Source organism: Lacerta agilis, chromosome 12 (genome assembly GCF_009819535.1).
Source record: "Lacerta agilis isolate rLacAgi1 chromosome 12, rLacAgi1.pri, whole genome shotgun sequence".
In the NCBI taxonomy this organism is placed as follows: Eukaryota; Metazoa; Chordata; class Lepidosauria; order Squamata; family Lacertidae; genus Lacerta; species Lacerta agilis.
In genome coordinates, this window is record NC_046323.1 from 28,834,372 (window position 1) to 28,853,786 (window position 19,415).

Consider the following 19,415-nt stretch of genomic DNA (forward strand, 5'->3'; position numbering starts at 1 on the left):
TTTCTGGTGCCTTGCTAGGCAGATGCTTTCTGTGATAAAACTTTTATCAGAGCTCATTTCTTTAACATTGTGACAGAGTCCGTTCTTTATTTAAAGTTACTTATCTGCTGTAAGCTGCCATAAGGTATGCATAGGTGTTAAATTCTCAAATAAAGAGATTGGATGACTTAACTGCTTAACTGAGCGCTGCTCAGTTTCCAGGCCAATTTTTTTTTTTGGGGGGGGGGGGATTTTGATGGGACACTGGGACAGATGATGGGATAAGTGGCCTTAGTGTGCTGCAAGCTTTTCGTTCTGTCCTCTCACCATTGTCTCCCTGCAATGATTTCCCCTCTTCTATCACTTTCAAGAGCCAGTTCAGGGTGAAGTTTCAAATCACTCGATTTATTATTCATGCTCTGTTCAGAGCGGCTCAACATGGGCATATTTTTTTTAAAAAGCACACAGGTTAACACAACCATTTAAAAAATGAGAGCAGTCACCCAAAAGGCAGCATGAATGAAAGGCAACACTAAAAAATGAGTTTTTTAATTAAAAAAAAAAAACCACGGTGAAAGGAGTTCTAAAGGAGAAGCTGATAGGATGTTTCTTCCAGTACAGTATTCCAAAGGCATGAGACCACCACTAAGAAATCTTATGCTCTCAGGATCACTATTTAACGGGTGAAGAGGATGGTAGAGAGCATCTTCAAAGTTGATCTTAAAACTTGGACTGGCAAATATGGAACAATTCTTAATGGTGTCAGATACCAGTGCTTCATAACCCTTTTTCTCTATGGACCACTTGAAAATTGCAAAGTCTTGCCAAAACACCCCATGGCTTTTCTGCTGGTTGTGCTAGATGCTGTATTTTATTTTTACAGACACAGCACAGGTCACCTGAATAAAGCTTTGGAAACACCATCCTAAAGCAGGGGAGGGGGAACCTCAGGCCTGGGGTTAAATGTGGGCCCCCAGCAGCCCTGTTTATCTGGCCCTCCAGACTCCCCCCAAGCCAAACCCCAGTAGCTCTGCTCCACACCTGCAACGTTTCTTCCTGGATGGAATGTGTTCTTGAAACTCCGATAATAATGCCTTTTGCTTGTCTGGATGGAGAACACAGAGAAGAGAGGGCGTGTACGCGCACACACACACACAGAGAGAGAGAGAGAGAGAGAGAGAGAGAGAGAGAGGCCTAATGCACAAAGGTAAAATTTCATAGAACCATAGTTGGAAGGGATCAGGGGGTTAACTAGTCCAACCCCCTGCAATGCAAGAATCTCAAGTAGACCAACACATGACAGATGGCCACCCAATCTGCTTAGAAACCTGCAATGAAGGAGTCCACCACCTTCCGAGGGAGCCTGTTCCACCGGCAAACAGCTCTTACCATCAGGGAACATGGGTTGCTCCACCCACTTTCACCACTGGCTCCACCCACCACTGGCATGCAACCCTCATGGGCTGAAAGAAGTTCCCCATGCCCAATTTAGTTTCAAAACAAGGCGAAACCAGCACCTTAAACTACATAGAGACAGTTACAGGTGGGTAGCCGTGCTGGTCTGCCATAGTCGAAACAAAATAGAAAATTCTTTCCAGTAGCACCTTAGAGACCAACTGAGTTTGTTCTTGGTATGAGCTTTCGTGTGAATGCACACTTCTTCAGATACCAGGCAGCCAAATAAGTTGAGAAAGACATTGTGTGATCCAATCAGCATGCATCAAGTCAAGCCTGGCTGCTGTAATTTGGATTCCTTAAGAAGGAATTCTCTCCTATGGATGCACTGAGTGCTCTTGGGCTACCTTCCAACTACCGCAAGGGGTCTCACATTGAAAGCTCACAATTGTCCTTTCCTGTCTTCTGTTCCTCCGTGTTCCGTCCTACCCTATCTTAAGGCCCCCTTGGGGGAACGGATAGTAGGTTTCCACCCTCTTCATTTTCCAGATGTGAAGGTGATGGTCCTTCCCTAATAATTTTTTTCCCCTCAGCTTCTCTAGAATCCTTAGGTTGGGGTGGGAAATTGTTTGTGGCCAGCCTTCTGTCAAACGAAAGCCCTGCCTGGCTAGGCAAGTCCTACTCTGCTACCAGAATAGGACCTTTCCTATTAAAAACAAGCCTGAAAGCTGAGAAAATTGGCTACATCTATCGTGTGAGAGAATGCAACCTTCACCTGCCTTATTTGCTACTGTTCACTCTGACATCATTGCTCTCAGGTGCATGCAGGGAAGATAGGAGGTCACACACCATCGTGTTAACTAGGTCACATGCCTTTCCCCACCCCTTCTTATTTATTGCAGTCACATTCACAAGTTCAACCCCACAGCTGCTGAGATGGAGCAGGTAATGCAAACCAAACAAACTATGATGAGATACAAGTTGCATCCAGAATTGCACCAAAGAGCAAAATACAATGCAGACACAGCCATGGATTAATCGAAATGATTATATTGCCACTGCAGCATGTTACTGGAATATTTATAAATATAGTAGGCAAGTTAGAGAACTATCCACTTCAAACGCAAACTAAAATGCACTCATAGTAGGAACACAAGTTCAAGAAAATGTTACTGATTTGTTTTCTCAAATTTATGGTGTTTGGGCCACTAAGTGAAGTGTTGTGTTCAAATAAGCCAATACTAAAAGCTTACTGGAAAACATGTCACAACGTTAACCAGAGTTTTAAAGGGTGCTGAAGCGCATGATGACACTTTCCCACGTATATAAAAGCTGTTGCACTGGGGAAAATGTGCTTTGCTGAAAAATGATAACCAAACTAGGTTATGTTCTGTAAGGGTAAAGGTAAAGGGACCCCTGACCATCAGGTCCAGTCGTGTCCGACTCTGGGGTTGCGGCGCTCATCTCGCTCTATAGGCCGAGGGAGCCGGCGTTTGTCCGCAGACAGCTTCCGGGTCATGTGGCCAGCATGACAAAGCCGCTTCTGGCGAACCAGAGCAGCGCACGGAAACGCCGTTTACCTTCCCGCTGGAGCGGTCCCTATTTATCTACTTGCACTTTTTTGGGGTGCTTTCGAACTGCTAGGTGGGCAGGAGCTGGGACCGAGCAACGGGAGCTCACCCCGTGGCAGGGATTCGAACCGCCGACCTTCTGATCAGCAAGCCCTAGACTCTGTGGTTTAACCCACAGCGCCACCTGGGTCCCCCAGGTGTTCTGTAGCTTCTCCTAAACAGTAGGGGTTTTGGAATCTTTAATATGTTAGAAGACATTTGGAATGGTCCATTTTGATATGCTATTCCAGTCCTGAGACTGAAGAGAACAAGTTGCGAAAAAACAGTGAGCCAGTTCTGTGCTATTTTTTAAAGTCATGAGAAATGAAATCTACATCATCATAACAAGATGAATGGCCTATGAAGAAGGGAATGTTTTCTAAATTATTTAGTCAGTTTGGCACCAACCTTATTCCACTATGTTACAGTGGAATGCAGTTTTTGCACTGTGTTACAGTAGAAATAAATGATTAAGAGTGCAACATAGCAATAGTTCAGCTACAAAAAGCTACCATTTCAGTTCAATGATTGATTAATATTGGACTTTACAACCACCTTTTCTGCAGATATACGCAAGCAGAGAATCCCACCTCTCAACTAGTTTCTCTTTTCCCTGCTGCAGTTTCCTTACGGAAAGAGGAGTTTTAACACAGGGCAGAACGTTCGTGTGATCCCTCATCCCTCGGTTCTGGAAAAGCTCAAAACTAGCTGATGCTTTTTCTGAATGTTCAAGTTCAGCTCCAGGCAGCTTTCAAAAGACAGACAACACACTACATTTTACAGGTTGTAGGGTGTGTGTTTTTCTAATAATTTTATTTAAATAAGACACAGGGACGTCTATACTGAAAAAATACAAAACAAAAGCCACACATTTCCTTGTGTAAAGCAATATTGTGTGGTAATTCAAATACTGTTCAGCACAGTGGCTAGAAATAACAGTACAACTATGTACAAAACTCTTGAAACAATATTTGACAAATTTCTACAGCTGAATGTAGGATATATTGGAGATCAACAACTGCTGGGAAATTTACATAGCAAAGCATTAGATTTTAACACATTTGATTCAGAACCTTCCAATATGCCAAGGGCAAATGTGTGTGACAATTAATATTTAGTTTCTCGTGAGAAAACAGAACAAGTAATATCACTGTAAATATTGTTCACCAGAGTTCATTCTTGATCTAAAAAGTCATCTGACAGTTTTTCATAAAACCCTATAACATCAAGAACCGTGACAATGTATTTATATTTGGAAAAAAGAGAAAGGGTGAGAAGGTAGATGTACTGCCATATTCAACTTTAATGTAAAACTTCAAAGAACACACATTTAGGTCACAAGAAACTGGATGCTTTTTCCCTTACCCTTTATTAACATACAAACTATATAGTGCTTCCACCAAGGCCTGAGATTAGCAAAATTAAAGATGCCTGTTGCTGTATTAAAAAAAAAACACTGTGAAAACAAAAGACAAACAGATCTTTTAAGCTTTCCACTCTCTGCCTGCTCCTACAGTCACACAGCGACTGAAAAAGAGGCTGTCGGTCTCCTAACTTCCTAACAGGTTATTACCAAACTCTTTGGTGATGATAGGAAGGAAACTGGGCTTCATCTTGCAACAACATACATGTGCTGTATATATTTCATTTCATTTCTTAGGTACTTTTCACTGAGGCCTTTTTTATTATTTCCCCAATTTCTTCCTCAAAAGAAGTAGCGGAGAGAGTATAAATGCTGCTGCTGCAGCAGCAGCTGCAGTCTTAAATCTTTTCAGTTCCTGAAGAGGGGCAAGTAGGCATTCTTAGGAACAGGCTTGCATAAAGCTACTTCCACTGAACTGAAAGCACAGAGCCAAGAATATTGAGTGGGTCTCTTGCCTTTGGGGTCCCTCTTTGTATTGCAGGTTCATTCTCTCTGAAAGCAGGACTCACCCAGTTCCAGGGCTACTGTGATGTAACACTACTGGAGGCTTCTAAGTTATGCAGCATCTGGAAAGACAAGCAACTTCAAACTGCAATAAATTTACCTGCCAATGGGTCTAAACCAGAGGGTACTAAGAAAGGCTTCGATTAGATACATGAGTTAAAAACTATTGCTTTTTTCTTTTTCTTTCTTTCCTTCTCTTTTTTGTTTTTGTTTTTTTTTTCTACAAAACCTCATAGCCGCTTAAGAGATTTTTATTTTTTTTAAAGTTCAGGTGCAAAATACCCACTGTACAAATAAAACAAAGTTCACCGATCATTGCTTGTCAAAAACCCGAGATTATTATTATTTTTTGCAACCAGCATGTGAATGGAACATTTCCTCCGAAAGAGAAACTAAACATTAATTAAGACTCCTAAAATGGTGACAGTAGCATTTCACATCCTTATAACTTGCCAACGCAAAAGCGAGAGGAAATTCCCACCACCCCCTCTGAAACCTGGGGGGAGGGGGGAATGAATTTGCTGAAATTAAACAAAAACATTCTTGCCTTAGAGCCTCTCTCTCTCACACACACACGTCATGGAATGTTTCTTATGTGCAGCCTAAAACTGAACACTTTATTCACAACAGCTTAACAGTCATTAACTGTGCAAACACCTGAAACTTTAAAATGCCACAATTTACAAGCTGAAACGATGGCAAATGCAACAGTTTAGTTTTTTTGTTTTACTTGTAACTACATGACAATGTGATGCAGCACACCACAGATTTGCTGGTTCTCCTCATGTTCACCCATGCCCAGGGTTCGTATCCCCCTAGATCTGAATGCACTTTTTCCAAGAAAGTGGAATGTAATGAGGAAATATTAATGCATAAAATAAGGAAAGGCAGAAGAGTGATGATCCCTCTTTAGCTTTTTAGCTGTAAAATATTTTATATCCCAATATGATATACATTCCAAGTTACCTGAGTTTAGACTTCGAGAGAAGTACCTGAAGCTAGGCCATATAGGGTGGGGACACTGTGCAACTGTTGTGGCCATATTTTTTTTTTGCATTGTATGTATTACAGAAGTTCAAAACATAAATACCTGGATAAATTGTAAACATAATCCTGAAGTACAGTATTTTCCATAGAATACAACACAGCAAGACATTTTCTATTTAGACAGGCAACCTTTGTTTGATATAGAGCTTATTTATACTGTAGAATTTGAAACAGAACACAGGACAAAGTACTAATCTGGTCAAACATTCTATGAAATGCATAGTCTCCACTTAAAATGCTTAATGATACACAGATTCTGCAAGCATTCTGCTCCCCCCCCCCGCAAACTCACACACACACAAAAATGCTGAATGCATTTTTGTCCCTGCCAAGAACAGCACTGAAATGCAGAAAGATGCTGATAAGTAGCTTTGTTTTGTTCCAGAAAAGTGCCACTCATGCAGTTGAGTTTTAGACCGTCCCTCTGCCTTTGCTCATCTAGATTATCACGTAATTTTGAGGAGAGGAGTGTTCATCGGACTGCAGTTCTTGCAAAAGCTGTGGTGGCTGCTGCTGGGATGGCTGTTGTACTAAAACCTCTGTAGAGTCCATTGTGCTGGTGTCGTCTGACAGAGAGGAGAAAGAGACCCGAGATGAAAGCTGCTCAACAGTCAGAGTACTCAAAGCTGTGCTTTGACCAGAGTTTGGAGAGCTTTTGAGCATCAGGTCAGAAGCAGGTAGTAAAGGGCCCAGAAGTTTTACAGGACAGAAAGCTGATCCGGTTGGGATGAAATTAACCTTGTTTTTGTCAGGACATGAAAAGAGAGGGGCTGAGACAGGCTGACGAGTCCTAAAACAAAGAGGTTGAAAAATAAATTAAAGTTACATACTTGAACATTTGCAGATAACTTAGCGTGGGTTGGCAGTTTTGTATGTTGCTAGAATGTGAGTGACAAGAAATGGGATTATTTGACAAATGGGCAAACATCTTCCATATTGGTAGTCAGCTGACTGATCCACAGCAATAAACAATATACATGCAAAAAGCAACCAGAGAGGTAAGACTTTTCTACAATTCCCTTCCTTAAAGGATTCAGATGCACAAACCATATCGGAAATCCATCAATGTGCCGTTTATCAACAGAAAACTCACTTTAGCAAACACACATGAAATGACAGCACGATGTCCATCTTTCTTTATCTCTATTTTGTCCAGCAAAACGTCTACATTCACTTTAGAATCCTCTATTAATGATCCGGAAGCATTTTTTACCAGCATCTGGTTTCAGCTATTTTCCCAAGCAATATGTCTATGCTGTCCTAGTCTAAATTAGTCCCATGCTATTTCCTTGCACAGCAAAACAGGAGAGAAAACTGGCCAAACTTTAAGATATTCCCGCATGTATGTACTTAACATACTGTGTTCTCTCCCCCACCCTCCAAAATATATAGCTCAATTAAAAAAAAACCAGAACTCAAATGCTACCAAAATAACTCTGGTCACGGCTGTTATTCACAGCTTCAAAGGCTAAAAAAATAAAGCTGAACTGGTATCATTATAAAGACAGCTTTACTCATGCTGGAAAATACTTTTTAGAACACTAAAGAAACCATAGCTCTGCTTGCAATTCCTCCTCAGTTGTGCTTTTATACATCTGGGTCATGTGGTCAAGAACAAATAGGTTGCATCCTCCCCCCCCCCCCAAAAAAAGCGGAGAGGAACACTTCAACTTCTTGCCTGTGCAAAATTGGCAAGAGTGGTTTGCTCCTGAAAGAAGGGGGGGGGACATCATCAGCTGGAGTAGTTTATTCATCTGCAGTTGAAAAGGTCCAGTAAAAAGGTTTCCTGCATTTGCAGATCCAGCTGATATAAAAGGCATTACTTACGACATTTCCTCAAAGACCTTCACTCGCTCACATCCCTCTGGGGGCTCTCGTTTGAACATGTAGCTGTTGTTGGGTTTAGGAGAGGAGGCATACTTGGGCAACGGTGAGCTACTCCCACTGTCTGAAAATTTAAAGCAGTTGTATTACTAGGGATTGAGAGTGCTTTTTAATTAAATTTGATTTCCAAACACGATGGCTTTTGCACAACTTCACTGCTAATGCCAGTTTGTTTCAAGTCACAAAGCTTCTTTTATTGCAGGCTACATCCAACACTCTGGTAGAGCACATTTCTCCTGAATAAAAGCTTTAGAGGAGCAGTAATCTACCATACAGCAGCACATAATGGGAGGATATTTTTATCCAGAATGTTACAGACTGAATAAAGCAGAGCTGTAATCCTGGAAACAAATAAGTTCTTTATTATGCATTTCAAAAATGTAAATGATCAGGGCAACATGTACAGCATATGCAAAGAAGGGCAAGTGGTTAATGATAACATAAAGTTCCGCCGTGTCTTGTCAAAGCATAAACACAATAATTGGAAAGTGCTCATAAGCAGCTTTTGAAATATGAAGCCATTAGAAATATTGTCCACAGTAATGTCACCCACAGAAAAAGACCAAAAAGGAAACAAAACCAAGGGCATATATAATGCAGATGCTGATCTTCAATCTGCTGTGTATGTGAGCTTTGGAACACGGGAAAGGGCTATTCATTCTCTGCATCCCTGCTTTTCATGGCTGACACATTGGTACAGCTGTTTCTAGTAACCCCTCTTTCACCTTGGAATACCATTTATCACAACAGCAGAAACCTACAAAGAGCTCAGGCGCCAATCTACCTCCTAAAATTCACCGCTGGACTTACATGAGACAAGCTGGACAGCACCCCTACATTCCTAACTGTCCTGCGTATGTTTCTTCTTCAGACAATGGCCTAAAACATTTACACTTTTTAAGATCAAAAGGCTGAAACAGGCACCTCTCAGAGCCTTTCTACTTTTTTCCGTATCTTGTGGTTATCAGTCCTGAACTCGCCACAAGTTCAAATTTGTTAATGGAACAGGGCTTTTTTAATTATTAAAAGAAGGAGTTGCGAAGGAGTAGGAAACACTTAGCCTACTATTAGATATAAATTATTATATATAAAATTATAAAGCTGAGGACTCATGATTTATTATTTAAAACACATTCTGTCACCCCCTCTTTAAGCCAACAAAGCTCCCAGAGAGGCTTGCAACAACCCCCAGTTAAGACAGTCCCTGCCCTAAGGCTTACAATCTAAAGAGACACACAAGGCAAGAGGGAGGGGGAGGTTACGGCTCTTATGACTAGTTGTAAACCGCTTTGAGAGTGTTTATTTTTTCCTACAGATAAGCGGTATATAAAATTTCTTAAATAAATAATAGTTGGGATGGGGACTTTCCAGGTATCCTGATGGAATGGCGGCTGCTAGGTGAGAAAGGGCCATAGAGATTGATCTCTTTCTCATCCTAGGATAAACAACACGTAAACAACATCAACACTATCCAGGGTGATACTGCATTCCCTTTATGGAACTATGAGTAAGTATTCCAAGACAAGTAGGAGTGTGAGGAACTGCCAACAGCAATTTTCTAAAGTTCCCTGAAAGCTAGTAGTAAAAGCCATAAAAGGATAAACACAAGTTCTAACCATTTTTTGTGTTGTTGTTTTTTTTTGAAAAGTTGAGTGTCATTTCTTTTGCTGTTTTCCTCCCCCGCCCCTTAAATGTCTTCTCCTGTGGTTTCGAAATCAAAGTTTGCTCTGAGTAGACCCACAAAAATACCAGAATTGGGTGGTTCACTGGAATTTGCTGGTAATAACTTTTTACCTATACAGCTCAATTAAATCATTCTAACATAATCCAGCAACCAATTATACTGGGTAAAGACTATGAAATGTCTACGGGCTCATTTCTATACCCTTCAGTTCCCTAACCATATATAGCACACAGACTTCACTCCTTTCTTCCCTGTGTGTATTCAACCCTGCATGTTCCCTGAGCACCCCCCCCCCTGAACTATTCAAAATTTAATTTTTCACATAAAGCTAGTCCTAAAAAAATTAACACTGGAGGAACCACAGAGTAGTGAGCAAAGTCTTCACTAACTTGAGAGGCGCTGTGCTGAACAGATGGCTAACAAACAGTGTCAAAGGCTGGTTGTTTTTCCAATTTTTACTTATCAGAAGTGAAATTAAATTTAAAAATTCAGAAAGTAAAGGCTGTGAAAACCAGTATCTTTTCTTTGCGGAGCAAGGTCTCAAAACTGAACCCTCCAGCTGTAAATAGCACACGGGGTCACCAAACTGAATTCTAATCACTGGCACCCTGTGGAGCTGGCACTTCTAATGCAATAAAACTGCTTCTAATCACATGGCGGGCCGGGCCCTTCCTCACCTCCCCTTCTCCACACACACAACAGGTGCCATTAACATTTTCTCCACCCCCTGCTGTGCAAGATCACTCTCCCATCCCAAAGAAGACCATGGGTTCCCTTTGCAGACTTTATGTTCATTTTCTTTTGAAAATTTCAACCTATTTAAGCAGCTCTTTATAGAAATGTAAAGTAAACAGCTGATCTGATCCAAAGAGCGGCAGTGGAGCCTGTGGTCAAAGCGCAGACTTAGACAGAAAAGAAAAGATGCTTTAGAAATGTAAAGCAGGTCTGTGTCTGGCCAGCAGGTTAGCTCTCCCCATGCTTGATCAATTATTAACTTCCATTTTTTATTCAGAAACACAGTCAGGTTCAGCTTAAAGCTGATTTACGACTGAAAAGTATAATGGAAATTTAGCTGGAGAAGAAAACAAGCCCTATGACAGGGAACAACAGAGCACGGAACCTTTGGGCATTATTTTAAATGCCTTTTTAGCATAAGACATTCAAACTTGAAATGGTCTCCTTCCAAAACACTGATACAGTACATTAATCAACTGCTTAGGTTGAACCATCACAGAAGAGCCCTAAAATAAGAGGTGGCAGATGGCTTGAACAGAGATTAAACCGCCAAAGGTGGGATTCACATCAGAAGTTTGGGAACTTCAACTCTAGAACACGAAGTGGGGAAAATATTCAACAATAAAAGGAATTGCCAGCTCTGTTATGCAAACAAGTTGTGAACTACCACTAAATGTGGTACCAAATATGCTTGTCCAGTAAAGTAGGACAGGATCAAATTATAACCACTAACAATGATTAGTCTGGCTTTCTTCCTAATAAAAAAGAATTTTAAAACATGCATTTCTGATTATAAATATTCTAATGTGATTGTGTATTCCAATACACATTTCTGCAGCATCCTAACAGACAGTACAATGCCATCCTAGATCAATCTACATTAGTAATTTCCCCATGTTTCTATGAAGTTGCTAATTCTGCATATGTGGTACAAATACCTGCTACTGAATAAACATACTTGGCAGCTGAAAACTGTTTAACAACTGAAAGATTGCCAGTGTTGGTGGCCTGATAGAATAGGTTGGGTAGGAAAGGTGTAACAATTGACATCCTCCCACCACCTTAATTAAAACAGAGCCAGTGATTTTTAACAGTTAAAACAAAGCAGAAAGTACAGTAGGTCATACTTCTTTAACAATTGTTCAGAGATTTAAGAACACTTCATCCAGAAATCTTCCTGGAGCTAGTGCATTATACTGTCCGGGTAGATACCAACAAAATTTCTTTTCTGAAAATATAGATCATCTGTTTAAGTTAACTGGAAAATGTAGTGTTCTGCAGTACCTTGTCTACATTTAGCAATATCACAATGCATTGGGGGGAAATCACACATGGTCTAGCATACAAACCAAAATGATTATTTTATTCAATGCTCCGTTATTTTTCTGTATTTAATTAAGCACACAACACAGTTGATGGGGCCACTGAACTAGTGTCTGTACAGTCTTTTATCAAATTGTGCCTTGTTCCAGAGGTACCTACTAACAGGTAACAATCTGTGAAAATAATTATCAGATTCATTCTAAGGTAGCAAGTACAGCAATTAAAGTTGTAAACCACATCAGAGACTGGCTAACCCAAAAATACAGATCCCCAAGGATTTAAACTGGGACCAATGCAAATCATCTGGAGTGAGAGGTGACGAAGGAAGTAGCTCAGGTTAGTGGACAACAACCAATTATTCAAGGTGGGGAGAACAAAAGAGAGGTGCCGAAAGCTCAAAAATGAACTCTCCAAACTGGCTGATTGGGCAAAAATATTGAATGGAGTTCAATGTTAGTGTAAAATGAAGCACATCTGGACAAAACATCCTAATTTCACATACATCCTGATGCAGTTTGAGCTGGTGGTGACTGGCCAGGAAAAGGATCTTGAGCTCATGGTATATTTATTATTTACTACTACTACTACTACTACTACTACTACACAATTCTGGTTGCCACACTTCAGAAAGGATATTGGAGAGAGAGGGAAAGGGTAACCAAAATTGTCAAGAGTCAATTCTATACAAGGAAATGTTACAGCTTTTCCATTATCAGGACAAAGAGAAGTACTTTTTCACATAACACAGTTAAACCACTACTGCAAGATGTGGAGATAGCCACCAACATGCAGCTTTAAAAGGGGATAAGACAAATGCATGGAGGGTAAGGTGATGGCCACTAGTTATGATGACTATATGCTACCTCCAAGAACAGACACACCCTGCCTCTGAATACCAGTTGCTATGAAACAAACAGGAGTGTGCTATTGTGGTGTTTGTGGGCTACCCATAGGTATCTGGTAGGCTGCTGTGGGAAACAGCAGACTGGACTAGACAGGCTTCTGTTCTGATCCAACACTGCTCTTCTTATGTTCTTAAAACTGTTGATGCAATCAGGCATTATCAGATAACCCAAGATAATGATAATTGTGGCAGCTCTGCCTACCCAAAAGAGAGCTTTGTAGATCCTTCGAGACTTCTCTCTCTATCTCTCTTTCAGGAAGAGTAGATGTGAATGCTAATTTTTAGGCATTCTGGCCTAGAGCATTTCCCAAATCTGGATCTGTGAAGGTGTAGATACCATGAAGAACTGTGACCATCAATCGAATGTAGTTATCACACCAACTCCAAAAGTACTCTTATCTGTGTTCACCATTTCAGACGTCATTAAGTAAGAGAAGCCCTCTCTGTAAAACCAAATGCTGACATTGCTGAAACATATCTTAATGACTACAGGCAAAATGCACAGATATGGATTTAACAAAGTTCTGCACAAAATTATTTTTTCCCCCAACTAACAAATGTTAATCATTCAACAAGCATTTGAATGAGGTCTGTGAGCATGAAACTAAGGAAACCTAGCAGAATTTTCTAGAGGTGATTTAGCCTAGTACCTCTGGGTTTGGTGGGCTGAATACTTGAGTTTTAGCTATACAAAGGGCAACATCGAATTTGGAAAAAGGGCTGGGGTATGTAAGATCTGTGGTGGCAAAGAGCTAATATAGTGGTAGCCAGCATGGTGCCCTCCACATTTCTTTTTATTACAATTGCCATCATCCCTGATCATTGGCCATGCTGGCTGAGGCTGATGGGAGCTGTAGTCCAAAACGTAGAGAGGATACCTCGTTGGCTAACCCAATTTCTAGTATGTGAAGGTGACAATAATGGACCTTACTTTTTGTTGTTAAGTATTAGTACTGCTGTACCTTTCTTCTTCAATAATAACAATGTATTGTGAACTGCGGAATCATATAATTACATTTATTTTATTATCATAATTAGAATGCTTTCCCTTCTAAGGTTTGTTTGTTTGTTTGTTTGTTTTGCCTTTCAATACCAGTTGAAAGGATGGTTGACCATCCACAAATTTACTGGTTGTTGGTGTCTAGACTGGGTGCTTAGATGTAGATAGCTAAATATTATAGACTGTTTATCTATTGATTTGTTTTTTTATCTGTCCTTGTTTTATTGTATGAGTATTTGTGAATGTCTGGTAGTTTTACATTATTTTATTGCACCTAGCATTGATTGCTCATGATGAAGGGTGGGATAGAATGAATTTTAATTAAATTAAATAAAAAGTGAGATCATGATCTTTACTTAGTTTACCATGACACATATATCCAAAAGGCAGGCCAAGCTATAAAACTCTCCTCCAGATGTTTTTGGACTACAACTCCCATCAGCTCCAACTAACATAGTCAGTGGTCATGGATAATGGGAATTGTAGTCCCAACATCTGGATGACACCTTGTGTAAATCACACCCCCTAGGTTGTTTGTTTGTTTCTGGGTTTTTTTGCATTTCAAGAATGTCTTGCCTCTTCATGGAAAAATATTGTGTGTCTGGCTCCAACTGAGTAAAGAAACTAGAGCCAAGACAGCAAAATCACATGTGGGGGTTGAGGAAGTGTCCATGCATTGTAATCCTCATGAAAAGAGAGAAAAATGGATGGGGAGATTATCAGGCAGGGCTACAGATGGGAAAGAAAGTTAAAGAAAGAAAAACATGAGGCATGCGAGGAAATGCTTTAATTGTAAATGATGTGCACAAATATGAAAAAATAAAGGGAGGATGTGGCCATTTATAATAAGAAAACAGAAACAGAAATTAGCATGGAAGATGGAAAACAAAAGAGGAAAGAGCTGGAGCACTCTAAAAAATAATTGGGAAAAAGATGGAAGATAAGAGGCATTTTTTGTTTTTTTGTGAAGGAACAATTAAAATACTTAAATGGAGAACTCCCCTCCTGCTGTTTTTAAAATCTGTATACCGGGAGACTTCATTATTTTATTCTTAATTTAAAATAGCTCACATTGACCAGGAGGCCTACAACTAGTGTTAAAAACACATGCATGTATTCAATCCTACAACCTACATTCATTCCACAAACCAAGCAAAATAATGATCCCAAGCATGGTCTGAAAGCACATGGTACATCAACTTTGCTGAGACTAAGCAGCCAGGAGCCTGGTCAGTGTGCAGATGGAAAACCAGCTGGAAATGTCCCACGTGTCCTTCAGCTCCATGGAGGAAAAGGGGTATGTAAGATAAACAGACACATGTACCGTGTTTCTCATAAAATAAGACACCGTCTTATATTTTTTTTTCCTCAAAAAACCCCACTATGGCTTATTTTCAGGGGATGTCTTATTTTTATTACCGCAGATTTATAAAGGGACCAAGTGAGAGCCATGAGAAGTACTAAATGTGGGTGCAGGCTGCCAAGACTGCACAGCTTATGTACGTTCTCTGCAAAACTATTTTTTTTCTTTAACACAAAGGAAATTCAAATACAATGGCAAGTATTTTTTTTTTTGGGGGGGAGGAGTAATTTAGTCCCAATCCCAATACCAGTAGTTTAACATACAAGAATAGGGTCCCTCTGGAGCCTGGTGAACAACCTAGCAAGTCCCCAGTCCAAAGTGTTGTGTCAAAGTGGTGAAAGAATATAAAATACAGAAAATAAAAACCGTTTAGCCATGGGAGGGGGGGAGGGGAGATACCCACTTCACTGACTCAGGGCTCCGCGTGGCGCTGCTGGGCGTCCCTCTCCGTGCTGCAGCAGCAGCTGGTTCTGGGCGCCAAGCCGGCAGGCCTCCTTGGCCAGACCAGGCAGAGGCGAGGCCACTGGCTCGGGGAGCTCCGCGCAGCGCTGCCGGGCGTTCCGCTCGGCGCTGCAGCAGCGGCCGGTTGCGGGCGCCAAGCCAGCAGGCGGAGGCCGGGCCAGGCGGAGGCGAGGCGGCTGGCTCAGGGCGCTCTGCATCGCGCTGCTGGGCGTCCCTCTCCGTGCTGCAGCAGCAGCCGGTTTCGGGCACTGAGCCGCCAGGCCTCCTCAGCCGGGCCAGGCGGAGGCGAGGCCACTGGCTCGGGGAGCTCCGCGCAGCGCTGCCGGGCGTTCCGCTCGGCGCTGCAGCAGCTGCCGGTTCCGGGCACCAAGCCAGCAGGCGGAAGCCGGGCTAGGCGGAGGCAAGGCGGCTGGCTCGGGGCGCTCCGCGCAGCGCTGCCGGCCGTTCCGCTCGGCGCTGCTGCAGCAGCTGGTTCCGGGCGCCAAGCCAGAAGGCGGAAGCCGGGCTAGGCGGAGGCAAGGCGGCTGGCTCAGGGCGCTCCGCGCAGCGCTGCCGGCCGTTCCGCTCGGCGCTGCTGCAGCAGCTGGTTCCGGGCGCCAAGCCAGAAGGCGGAAGCCGGGCTAGGCGGAGGCAAGGCGGCTGGCTCAGGGCGCTCCGCGCAGCGCTGCCGGCCGTTCCGCTCGGCGCTGCTGCAGCAGCTGGTTCCGGGCGCCAAGCCAGAAGGCGGAAGCCGGGCTAGGCGGAGGCAAGGCGGCTGGCTCAGGGCGCTCCGCGCAGCGCTGCCGGCCGTTCCGCTCGGCGCTGCTGCAGCAGCTGGTTCCGGGCGCCAAGCCAGCAGGCGGAAGCCGGGCTAGGCGGAGGCAAGGCGGCTGGCTCGGGGCGCTCCGCGCAGCGCTACTGGGCGTCCCTCTCCGTGCTGCAGCAGCAGCCGGTTCCGGGTGCCGAGCCGGCAGGCCTCCTCCTCCTCTTGCCGCGGCTTAGCGCTCTCACTCCGTGCGGCGCTGTTGTAAAGAAGACGGGCAGCATCTGGAGGGCAGCTCCTCCAGCAGGAAGGAGGCTCGGAGGTGCGGGCAGCCTCACCTCTTCCTTGGCGCCCTCCAGAACTGCACCCAGCACTACGGCTTATTTTCGGGGTATGTCTTACATTTCGTAAATGCTTGAGAATCCTGCCATGGCTTATTTTATAGGCACGTCTTATTTTATGAGAAACACGGTATTTGCAGATTGTGCACAATTTGTTCTACTCCTGATAGTTATAAAGTGAACCAAGCAGCTTTGCAGAAAACTGAAACCACTCCTCACTCCTTGTGGCTTCTGCACTGTCACCAAGCAATGGCCATACGCTTCTAAGCTTCTGATTGCAGCCATTAAGGGCTAAAACTGTAGGTCTAAAAAAAGGAGAATGAAAACCAAGAGTCTAATCATGCTGAATTCTGGGTTCACCACCAACCCTTATGCTTGAGTAGAATTGCAAAATTCAAAAAACCATTGAGTTTGCCAAAAACTGAGAACAATGTCATCCTTTTAAGACTGCAAAATCCTATATTCAGTTTTCTAGGAATCAATTCCTATTGGACTCAGCGGGGCTTACTTTGAGCAGACATGCATAGGATTACTCTGTTAAATACATACAGTGAAACATGACCAGCATTGATTTCATTCCCACAAGTCATTCTGTTGCCATAGTATTTTATACACCGGACTCAAATAATAATATTGTCTTCCTAACTTACCCTTTAAACGAACAATAAAAGTGATAACGCAACCACAAACTCTGGATTCACTTATTTCAACAATAATTCACACACTATTTTATAAAATATTCACTTCATGCTTTTCCTTAACTTTTCATACTATAGCTTTCATAAAGAGTTAAGCCCATTTGCTGTGTCCTTCTGACATTTATGGAAGATGTTTGTGAAACTGCACAAACAAAGGGGAAAACAAATGTAAACAAGCAAAAACAATTATGAGCAGTCTTCAGTTCACACCAACAGGACAAAATAAAATGAAATAAAAAATCTGATTTAAGCACAATGGCAGTACAGCAGAACAAAAGCATGCCATGAACCAATTATTCCGGCTCTCACCTTTGTCACGGTCATACAGCATGTCTTCTGTGGAACAAGGACTCCCATCCTGAGACTCAGGAGGACAAAAAGGAGAAATGCATGGGGAATGGCTGCTGCAGCTGCTGCTGCGCTCTTGCACAGAAGGTGTTTGTGTATCGATGCTACGCGTGCTGCTGCTACGATAGTGAGCAGGTAAGGGAGCTCTTCGGCCATCAGGAATATCCAAGGGCTGCAGCAAAAACAACATTCTTAAAAGGCACAGTGAAAACTCCTGCCCCAGAGTGAAGTCTGGGACCTGGAGGGCACTTTGACCTGTGCTAATTTCTTTCAAGCCAGAAATGACCTTGGGAGAGGGAGGGAAGTCGGCTACTTACAAAAGGAGGAGAGTGACACAATGGCATGCTGTTCATCAACTCATTTAGTGCAAGAGACTGCATGAAAATTCTAGTCACTTGAATGTGCAGCTTTATCCTTAAATAAACATCAAGGCTAGATACACTTAGGCGATTAGGCCACATGCTGATATTTATGATTACTAAACAAATGGTCTGGCATTATTTAATAGTAACTATATTAAAGGAAACAAGAACAAGACATTTTGCAATTACAAAAGAGACAGGAAATGTCACACAGTTTAGGACTATCCCTATTACAATGAAAGACAATTAAAATTTTCCCCCCTGACAACATCAAGAGAGGGAAAAACCCACAAATACTAATTTTAAAAGCACAGTCCCCTAGGATCTTGTCATAAAGGGCAGGCAACAGTAATTTAAGGGGTCAACTAAGACTTCATTTTTTCCATGAACTAGTTTCTCTTTTCTTAAGGGGAGTTTATTATTGCTTTCAGGGTAGAAAGTGTTGAAAGAAAGCAGTGAAGCTCTTCCATGTTTTCTACAAAACAGTTATGCAGTCTTCTTTTCCTTATAACTTACATTTTCACTGGGAATCTTTCTAAAAAGAAATATGAAACTTTATGATGGTCTCACCATAGACATGTCATTCATTAGAAGTGAATTACTGACAGCCTACTCATACCACTGTTCACCTACCATATCAGTCTTGATTAACATAGCAAGCAATTCTTTCAAACACAGTAAATAATTTGTTAAAAAAAGAAGTACACAGATTAAATTGTGATTTGCAAAGTTATGAGGCATCACACTTCAAAGAAAATATTGACAAAAGTGTGATGCAAAAATACTGAGTCTGCCTTAAGAAGACCACAACAATTTTTGCTTCCCTGGAAAGCTATAATGAAGAAAATTCTAATACACTGGTGTATTGAGAGAAAACACAAAAGGCTTAAGTTCCAGAAAGTAAGATTTAGCTTAGGTAATGCCTTCTTGTTCAACATCCTGTAAGTGCTTGAGAAATTACTCTAGCATTACAGAACACTATTTTCATTTCATTTTTTATCTGGGCTTTCCAATTCTTCAAGGCATTTCATTTTCAGCCAATTTAGAAATAAAGACTGAAGTTTTTCCACTAAGTACTTTTCCCTCAAAAGCTTTTAAATGGCATCGACAAATGTATAAAAATAGCTTTGTCTTCCTGTCAAATAAGCAATGTTTCAAGAAGGCTTTCCATTTGTTAACACTTAAAGCCTGATCCTCTGAGTTGCACATGAACTGCAGCAGTAGACATGCCAGAAGGGGCTCTGCAGGATGGTAACAACATGCCACCCCAAACCATTTGCTTCAGGGGTCTTTTGGATCTAATGGTTCTAAAAGGTGCTTTTAGAACCATGCGCCTCCTCTAAGAGGTTTGGAGGGTAGCAACACAAGAATGGGCCTTTTCTGCAGTGGCTCCCTGCTTATGGAATGCTCTCCTCAGGGAGGTTTGCCTGGTGCCTTCATTATACACCTGTAGGTGCCAGGCGAAAAAGTTCCTCTTCAACGAGGCCTTCGACTTATTAACAGTCTATGTCCTTTTAAATGTGTGTGGGGGGGGGGGGGTCAATGGTTTGGTTTGTTGTTTTTATTATGTATTTTGTGTCTTATCTTACATTTTTATGCTGTGAACCACCC

The 19,415-nt window shown here is 42.1% G+C and overlaps 1 protein-coding gene across 3 annotated transcripts in view; it reads right to left on the bottom strand.

Annotated features, from left to right (window-relative positions):
- Nucleotides 1–5,256: 5,256 nt before the first annotated feature.
- GLCCI1 (glucocorticoid induced 1) overlaps nt 5,257–19,415 on the bottom strand; it is a 39,914-nt gene continuing 25,755 nt past the window's right edge. The window contains exons 5-7 of one of the 3 annotated variants that reach the window (XM_033166240.1): nt 17,404–17,614; nt 7,786–7,906; nt 5,257–6,748 (exon numbers count right to left, since the gene is read on the bottom strand). In XM_033166240.1, the coding sequence (XP_033022131.1) occupies nt 6,397–6,748; nt 7,786–7,906; nt 17,404–17,614 (684 nt within the window). In that variant the 3' untranslated portion in view covers nt 5,257–6,396. Of the gene's footprint in view, nt 6,749–7,781; nt 7,907–17,403; nt 17,615–19,415 lie in introns of those variants that run through there. The other 2 variants (XM_033166242.1, XM_033166241.1) reach the window with 2 other exon arrangements.